This window comes from Rhinolophus hipposideros, assembly GCF_964194185.1.
Source record: "Rhinolophus hipposideros genome assembly, chromosome: 7".
Classification (NCBI taxonomy): domain Eukaryota; kingdom Metazoa; phylum Chordata; class Mammalia; order Chiroptera; family Rhinolophidae; genus Rhinolophus; species Rhinolophus hipposideros.
The window spans coordinates 66,162,296-66,171,939 of record NC_138053.1 but is presented as its reverse complement, the minus strand read 5'-3'; the positions used below and the strand labels follow the sequence as shown (position 1 = coordinate 66,171,939).

General features: G+C 36.6%; 1 protein-coding gene across 2 annotated transcripts in view; it reads right to left on the bottom strand.

Annotated features, from left to right (window-relative positions):
• Window positions 1-7,712: 7,712 nt before the first annotated feature.
• The window catches only part of SLC38A9 (solute carrier family 38 member 9), a 65,523-nt gene continuing 63,591 nt past the window's right edge, over window positions 7,713-9,644 (bottom strand). For both annotated transcript variants that reach the window (XM_081054012.1, XM_081054011.1), the window contains exon 15: window positions 7,713-9,323. In XM_081054012.1, the coding sequence (XP_080910138.1) occupies window positions 9,158-9,323 (166 nt within the window). In that variant the 3' untranslated portion in view covers window positions 7,713-9,157. The remainder of the gene's footprint in view (window positions 9,324-9,644) is intronic.

The window sequence follows — 9,644 nt, the reverse complement described above, 5'->3', positions numbered from 1 at the left end:
TAATCCTAAAACTGAGTAGTTGTACAGTGTATCTCAGTTTAATAAAGCTCTTTTACATACAATGTCCTAAAATCTATGAGTTAGGTAAGAAAGGCATTATTATAACCAACCCGATTCTGCAAAAGAAGAAACTGAGGATCAAGAAGTATGGTATGTGTCGTACAGTTAGTTCATTCAGTGACTCTGTGGCAAAGCCAGAATTGGAAACCAGTTCTGTGCCTCTCCTAGCATTTTTTCTTACCACCCAAACACATTATCTGGCCAGGTAAGCAAACTCTGTGACAGATTAGAGTGTCAACTCAGCATCCTAACGAGGAAATATATTGTCAGTGATTTTTGACAATGAAGTAAGAGGAAAGGAAAGTTGGGCCAGCTAGTGCTGAGGATAGCTGGAGAGTTGGAAGTTCAGGCAGTAACTGGTGAGTCATTCCCACTTTTCCGTGGAAAGAATTTCTAAAGTCTAGCAAGGGACTCAGGCTTTTAGTCTTCTTTCTATGCATGTCAAAATAAGTCTAATTCAATGGACCCTACTCTGAGAAACAATTTCTAATCACCCGGTCAAAATTAATCATATCTTCTCTGTGTGCTCATTGCCATCTTTTATTTTGGACTAATCGTGTATTAGACATTATCTGTCTCCCTAACTAGATTACAAGTGTGTTAAGGACAAGGACGGGTCTTTCGCCAGGTACTCATCCAACTGAGATTTACTGCAAGGACCTCTTCTGTTGCAATGTGCTAAACCCAGTGAATACAAAGATGAAGTTCGTCATCCTGCTGAGGAAATATATACAAGCCAGTAATTACAATACAATGTGATAAATGAAACAATAAAAGCATGTATGAAGTGCTGGAGAGCATAGAAAAGGGAGCACCCAAATTATTTGGGAGGTAGTTAAGGTAGGTGATTTTCAAGCAACGTCCTGAAAGATAAAAGCTTGTCAAATGTACAAAGGAAAAGGACATTCCAGGCTTAGAGCATAGCATGTACAAAAGCAGATGGAATAAAAGTGTATGGACCGTCAGAGAATAACAAATAGTTTTGAGTGAATTGGTGTTAGATGAAGGTGGAAAGGTATGAAGATTGCAAAAGGGCTTTGGATACCAAGCTTAAGTATTTAGACTTTGTTCTCTAGGTTGGTCCCTCCCAAACTGCAGACTAGTATTGTTTCAGAGTTTTGTAGTGTAGACTGAATAAGTAAGCATGAAGTGTGTGTACTTGTTCAAATGTCTGTATATACTGTAATTATATTCAAAACTATATATATGGTATAAAAGGTAGAGTAGCTTTTTGTCATTATTTTTATCAAATCAATAAACACTAAAAGTACTATTGTGTGAGGGTCCACAGGATAATATCAGAAGAGAACCTTATAGTTAGCTTGAAGTGATGAGAAGTCAGTGAAAGATACTTTTTTTTAAGAAACAACTTTTATTGCTTTTTCTCACAAAAGATGATACATTTTTACTTTAAAGCTTTAGAAAATACAGATAAACAAGAAATAAAAAAGAAACACCTAATAGTCCTAGCACCCAGAGATACCTAATGTTCATATTTGTTATATAAACATCCAGACTTTTATATATGTACAATCATGTGTCACGTAACGACGGTCAATGACAGACCACACATACAACAGTGGTTCCTTAGGATTATAATGGAGCTGAAAAATTCCTATCACCTAGTGACGTGGTAGCCACCGTAATATCATAGCACAACACATTACACACGTGTTTGTGGTGGTGCTGGTGTAAACAGACCTACTGAGCTGCTAGTCGTATAAAACTATAGCACGTACAATTGTGTCCAGTATACAATGCTTGACAATGACAATAAATGTCTGTTACTGGTTGATGTATTTAATATACTATACTTTTCATTGTTATTCTGGAGTGTATTTTCTATTTATAACAAAAAGGTTGCTGTAAAACAGTATGTCGTGTTACGCCGGCAGCAGCCTCGTACATCTCGTGTTTACAGTCTCTTGATTGCATCATTTTCTCTTGTGCTTGGTTTACTCTAGTGTTTTTTTCTACAGTAACATACCATATAGACCTGTAGCGTGGAAGCAGCAGGCTGTACCATAGAGCCTCGGTGTGGAGTTGGCTCTACCATCTAGGTGTGGGTAAGGGCCCTCTGTGGTGTTCGCGCAATGACAAAATCACCAAACGATGCATTTCTCAGAACATATCCCCATCGTTAAGAGGCACATGACAGTATAAACAGATGTCTTACATTTTATACATGTTTCATTATGATCTCTGTTCACTCATATCTATAAACATCTTTTTGACATTACATGTATACATCTGCGTCATCATTTAAAATAGCTTCACAGTATTCCATAGATGGATATTCCATAATATATCTACTGTTGGACATTTAGGTTGTTTCTGAGTTTTCCATTATAAATAATAAAGGGATGAACACATGAATTTGTATGTTTATACTTGTCCAATTATTTCATGAGGATACACTTCTGGGAACGAGTCAAAGCCTCACTTTGAGGCACTGTGCATATGCATGTTTGCCAAATTACTTGAAGACTCTCTGGATCCGCTTTTACACCTACCACTTGTATGTGTGCCCATTTTCCACACTTCTGCCAGGGTATTATTATGGTTTTAGTATTGGACAAGTAGAAAGCATTTTAAATTATGTTTCCTTTTCGGCTAGTGATGAATGTTTTATAAACAGCTTTGGGGGAGGGATCATGTACATACTATAAAATTCAACCAATGTAAGTATACAAACTCAATGATTTTAGTAATCATATAGTTGTGTAACCATTACCACGGTCCACTTTAAATAATTTCTATTACCCTAGAGAGTTCCCTCATACCCATTTACAGTTAATCCCTGCTCCCACCTCCAGTCCTAGGCAACCAGTTTTGTTTTCTGTTCCTATAAATTTGCCCTTTCTAGACATTTCATGTAAATGGAATCATACAATGTGTAGTCTTTTGTGTCTGGCTTCTGTTAAGGTTATCCATTAGCATGGATCAGTAGTTCAACTCTGAACTTTTTTTCTCTTCATGTTTATCCGTACTTTTTCCTCTTGAGAGGTGTCTGTCACAAAGGCCCTTGGCCATTTTTCTATTGGAGAACTGAAGGATTTTACAAAGGAGAGATGTAATCAATGGCATATTAATTAAAGAGAATTCTGGCAGCATTGGGAAGAATAACTCTATATTTGCATTTCCAAATCTAGGACAGTAAGTAAAAGTTCACTGCACTGGATTAGGCTTTATCTACATACAAATGACTATAATGTGGCACCAGGGGGTAATTATTTGAATGGTTTTAGTTTCCTTAAGTGTCATGAATTTCTAATTTATTCTCTAAAAAAAAAAAAGTAAATTAATCCTGCAAAATTGATTTTACTTTAGTGTAGTAGAAACAGATCCTTTCTGGAGTATAAATAAATAAAAGTTGCCTTACTTTAATGTTGCTCTTGATAACTTGTTTACTCCATCAAAAGCCATTAAACAGTTCCTCATACCTAAGATTCACCAAATAGCTATTTGACCATTAAACAGTATTCTTTGAACTCTTTATTATCTCTATAAAAATTAAAAGAAAACAGAACCCCAAAAACCCTGTAGGACCTATCCCCAAGTAAAAACTCTAATCTAAAAAAAAAAAAAAAAAAAAAAGAATTCCTATTTTGATCCCAAATTAGCCATTACTGAATTTGTACTCCTTGCTATTTTGCTAAATCCAATTTGACTCTTCTAGAAATAGAAGCTCAGATCTGGTAAAAGTTGTAGTTCTTAAAGGTAGCAGAGACACTCAAAGCTTGACGTATCAGAGTGCCCCAAATTTTTCTTCATTACACTTCCTTCAGCCTTCTAAATCCCCTGCCCTGGAGCAGTTTGTGGATGATTTACCTTATAGCTCAAGAAGCTATTCAGGGCTCCTCACTTGTACGGGCGCCTTCCTAGTTTTGTGTGTTTTTCTTTAAAAGGGAACACAAAATTATATAAACTTTAGACTCCACAAAACCTGGATCTGCCCCCGTAATCAATGATCTCTCTCACCCATCCCAAAGGTTCTATATAGATTGGTCTTTACTTCATGGGTTGAGTGGAGACTTACTTCCACAAGCCTTCTTTTCCATGATTTATCCTCGTGTTTTAGAAAACTTGTCATGCAAATAATAAATAAAACATAAATGATTCACCTAGAATCTCATCACCTCAACAGGTCAGTCATGTTTATTCTTCTGTGGCCCCTTTCAGTTTTTGTCCACATATCTACTTAATTTTGTATAAATAAATGTCCTATGATTACAAGTTTTATCATGATAAACATGGCTCACTTTACAAAGTCGCAGTTATTGCACCCCTATCCTACAGGCATCCCTTGAAAATGTGTATGATGTGGAGTCATCACGGCATTCAACAGAGATAGGGCAGTAGGAAAGGGTCAAAGCTTGGCAATTTAGTGGCACTTAGTGAAAATGACCCGCTGCCAGTGCTCAGGAGGGTGGGCAAAGGATGCTAAACGGCCAAAGCTGCATCCAATGTGTTCACCACTGTATGCTCTGTGCTTAGCGCAGTGTCTGGCATCCAGTAAGTTCTTACATATTAACTGAGGGACTAATCTTGAACCTGACTGAACAATTTTGTTTTGAGATATGGAACAAAATCTTAGAAAACCGCAATTAACTTGTTGTTTCCTATTAAAGTAGAATCTTGCCTCATTAATTGATTAACTAAACGTGTATATTAAGTCCCGGCTATGATCAAACATGACTGAATTACTTGGGATTAAGGAAGGGCCACCGGAGGGAAAATCTGGAAAGTGTGCTCTTTCCAATCCTTATTCCACAGTCCTGTAGTTTATGGCCTGAGAAAAGTAAGGAGAATGGACTTTTAAAAGACTGCCTTATTTTATCTTTGCAGAAGAGCTGGGAAATATAGGACATTGGGGAAAATGTTACTTAGGGAAGACATAAAATTAGAGCTCTTTATTGCCTTAAATGGCTCTGGACGATTACGACCCTAAGCTCTGCCAGAAGCTGGGCTATACTTATCTGCAGTGTCACATTCATTCTGAAGGGAGAGGTCACAACAGTTTATTGTCAAAAAGGGATGATCATTTTAGGTTTTGGTTAAGATAGCCTATACCTTTCTCCAGAATAAGAACACTAGGGAGGGCTCCTTATGGCCTAATGTGACAGATGCAGGAGTCACTTGAGTGACTTAATGTGACACATGTGAAGTCACTTGAGAAGCTTGACCCTGTAAAAGATGAAGTTCAGCTTCTTTTTGCCCTGGGGTCAAGTGCTACCCGACAATAGCATTTCCTGGCAAAATTCAATTAAACAAAATCCCACAGTTGTTTTTCTTCAAAATAATTTTGATTTAATTTCTTCTTTTATATTAAAAAAACAACAAATTACATTTCAGAGAGTACTGTTTAGGTTATGAGGTTCCCGTCAGAGCTGTTTTGCAAGACATGTTTACATAATCTGAAGTGAAGACGGCGGGGCAGTCCGCTGTGAAACTGGGGCCAGCCAGGCCGTCTCGCACACATTTCACTTTGGATCACAAACCCATGTATCATTCTATTGTTTAGGTGTCAGCTAGATTCGGATTTTGTTTTGGACGTTCAGATTGGGATGAGGAAACAAACCACCACCACCAGATTCTATCAATAAAAAGCAATAGGTCAGTGCTTTGTAAAGAAAACATGCAGCATCAAAATTTTCTGCTCTTATCAATGAGCTCAAACATTTGACATTTTGAACACTGCTATTTCAATAAATCTTTGGAGAGAAAATTTTGTAGACTCTTTGTTTGTACTGCCCAATGTGCTACTAATTATTTCCCCTACTAATCGATAGTGCTTTGCTGTCCACAATTCAGAAGTGAGTAAAGCAGGGTTAAAAATGCGGAGAACAATAAATGGTATCAGAAGCAGTTAAACACTTCTGATAAAACTTATCTTAGAGGAAAGTTGCCAAAATAAAAGCAATTACATTTTACAAGATCCCATATGATGGCGAATGCATCAAATATCTAAAATTCTGGACCGTTATTAGAAATGTGGAAATGGTCCTTGCTGTGTCACCACTCCGCTTGCTTCCGTTACCAGCCCTCCCTGAAGATCCCAACTGGTAGGGTCGGTTTCTTTCTCTAATAGTCCCTTGCATTATAGTTAACTATATACATAATTTCTTTCCTAGATTAAAATTTCCTTCATGATAGGAATAATGTCTTATACATCTTTGCCTCCTCCAAAGCACTAAACATAGTTTACTCAATTATTTATGGAAAAGAGTAAGTCAAAATACAGATCAACAATGCTCCTAATGAAGTCCAAGTAGAAACCAAAAACTCTCTTACCTCTACATATAGTAGGTATATTGTGTTTGGAAAATATATTTAATGTAAATAAAATGAATATCTCCCTTTGATATAGCCCCTTTTTGTGAGTAAGTTTATTGTTTACTCCAATACATTTTTGGGTATGAAGATGAAACTGATTTTGGATGATCATCCATAGGTGTCAAATGTCAAAGGACATTTCTTTGTCCATTTTGACTTAGTGTCAGCATACCACATACTCATCCATGGGCCTTTTTAAGGAAGACTTTTCTAAAAAAAAACCCTCTTTTAATTTTATGATGTCTTCAGTTGTGTGTTAAATACGCTAAATTCAAACCGTATCAGAGCAAAAAGTGAAAGAAATTTAATTAGAGAATCCAAAGAGAGCACAATAGAGAAAGCCTAAAATTAATTATAATGGGATCTGAATGAGTTCATATCTCATCATACTGATGTGTGAGCCAGGACACACACACCCACACAGAGTTTTTGACCAAGCGAAAACACAGGCCAGAGGAGTTGGTTTCATGACAAGACATGAAAGAGGGCAAAGTGATCAGGACAAGAAACGAAAAGAGGGCGAAATCATTCAGCATAAGTCCAAGGGAAGATTTTGGAAGTTCTGAATTATCAAGTCTTTTAAAGAAATTATCAAGTCTTTTCAAGAATTATCAAGTCTATTTAAAGCAAATACCCACATTGCTTTTTACTTCAGTAAATAATACATTCATTGTCATATTTACTTTGATCATTAAATGGGCAAAAATACATCAAAATATTTTTCCACGTAAAAATATTCAAGTATATTTGAATTCATATATATTTGAAATGTTCAAGTATATATGAAAAGAGGCAATAAAAACTCTGTTTCTCAGGTTTTTAAGGACAAGAAGGCAAGTAGGGATAAACAGGGATTAAGCGTAGAGGATCTCTCAAGGAGCTACCTAGCTTTTGATTCCTATGTTTCTTCTAACTGAACAAGAGTCTGAAGTCATAAAGATGCAGGGACTTCCAAGCAAAGAGAGACACACTTTCTCTATGAATCACACTCCTATTCTAAGAGAGGTTAACCAAAAAAATCCATGCACCTAATGCAGAATTTTCTAATAAATCCAACTTCTATCAGCAGTTTCTGCTAACAAATACTTTCGAGACTGTCTCCATCAATAAATAAGTTCAATAGGCTAGTTAGTACATATTAAGGTTTGTAGAGAAGAAATGACATAACAACATCTGAGACTGGCTTTAAATATTTCAGTGGAAAAGAAAAAAGGGGGATAGGTAAAAAAAAAATACAGCAGTCTAATAATTACTAAATCTAGGGGATGGGTATATGCGGGGGGGGGTGGATAGCATATTATTTTCTCTACTTTTTTGTATGCTTGAGAATTTTCATTGTGAGGTTTTTTAGAAAAGAGCTTTAGGAAATATAGTTCATCAACATATGTATGCATCTATGAACTGGACTGAAAGCTTTGCTGAAAGTAATTATAGCTGGCCACAAAACGGGGGCTCTCTACTAGGTTTAAAAAAACACTATTTCACTCATCTTTCTTAAAGGAAGGAAATAACACAAAACGACACACTATTCTGGGATGTGAGATGTGTATTAACACAGTATGCTTTTTAATGTAAGCCTGAAATTAGAGAAATCTAACTTTTTCAGTAGAACACTGAGGTGGTTATATGGAAGACATGCATTGCGATTCTGGTTTAGTTTTTAGTTTGAATGAAAGAGAGGAGACTGTTAATCCCAAGAATTCAGGTTCCCTAATCCTTTCCTCAGATCCAAGGAGCTTTCTTTTGGGGATTTAACCTCTACCCTGCTGGTTACAGAAGTAGGGGGGTCTCCTTCAGAAGTCAGACCTCAGACAGAATTAATCCTTTCCTGTAGTAAAGAAACCACTTCCACCCCTCACTTTTCCTGGCCCCCTCTCTACTTCCTGTCTCCCTTGTAGGGTCTCATGTATCCCTCTCTGCCATGCTTCCTACATTCTTCCTCTGTGGTCCTATCATGACATCCTATTCAATGCTCAGAAATCTGAAAAGCAAAAGACACCCCCCAGTCATACTTGTCCCTGTGCAAAATCTGGCCAGGATACTAGAATTTCAACCTAAATCACTGGTACTGGATTAGAAACAAAAGAGAAGTCAGACAGCAACAAACTCTCCTAGTTCACTTATTTTATATACTCTTCATGACTATGGGGCCTGTACTGACAAGGTTCCTTCCTCCCTCCCTCCCTCTCTTCCTTCTTTCCTTCCTTCCTTCCTAATAGAGATTGAGGACATAGTTAAAAATTCACTCTATTAACACGGATGTCATGGAGACCTTTTTTTTTTAAATGAGGTATCTGGTTTACTGTCCCAAACAGCAAAGGTTTGGGCAAACTGCAAAAATGGTCTAGCAAGTAAAATTAAAGTGAATATATCGAAACAGAAAACAGAAACGGGATCTGGCCATACCCTCCTGTGTGATACCCTGAGAATCTTTACTGTAGCTAAAATAAACCCACCCACCTTATATCTACCAACCCACAGCATGATTTTTCCTAAGGGCAAATATTTCTACTCAGAAAAGACAATGAGAATAAAGAGGTGAGTGAATATGAAAAAGGTAGAGACAAAGATCATTCTTATTGTCCCTTTCCCCACTCTAATTGACATTACTTATTGATGGATCACTATTTCCCTTGTTTTCAAATTATCTTAGGAAAACATTTAGAATTACAGCAACAACAGCATTTACAAGAGAATTTATGTGGAACTGGTATCAAAGTTCAAAATCCCATGAAAGATCTTGAGAACACTGTCGAGTATTTCACATAAAAAACTGAACAATTAGGTTAGCCAGGCCCAAAATGATGATGAAAACATGAAAGATTAATTTGGGCCATGTCAGACGCTCTTCTTGGTGTAGGGAAATTATATAGATGAGAGATGGATATATGAATACAAAGGCCAGGCCGCATGCTGCTCCTGAATATCTGCAAAATAAAAGCTTTTAGGGTTAATATTCATCTTGTATTTTGCTTTTTTTGATTTACAATTAAGGTAAATACAGTATAATATAAACCCTTTTTAGTCTGATATAACAAAATTATTTTTGATACATCTGTTGTTGGCACAAAGCATTTGAGTTTAAAACATTTTACTTCCTGTTCATCTTTATGACATCTGCTTGACAAAGAGATTTTTATTCATCTCTCAAATCTCCATATTTCCTCTGAGTCTCCGTGATTGTGGCTACTTCCTCAGAAACATCTGGAGATAGTCTTCTATCTTTGATCTTTTATAAACTAATTATG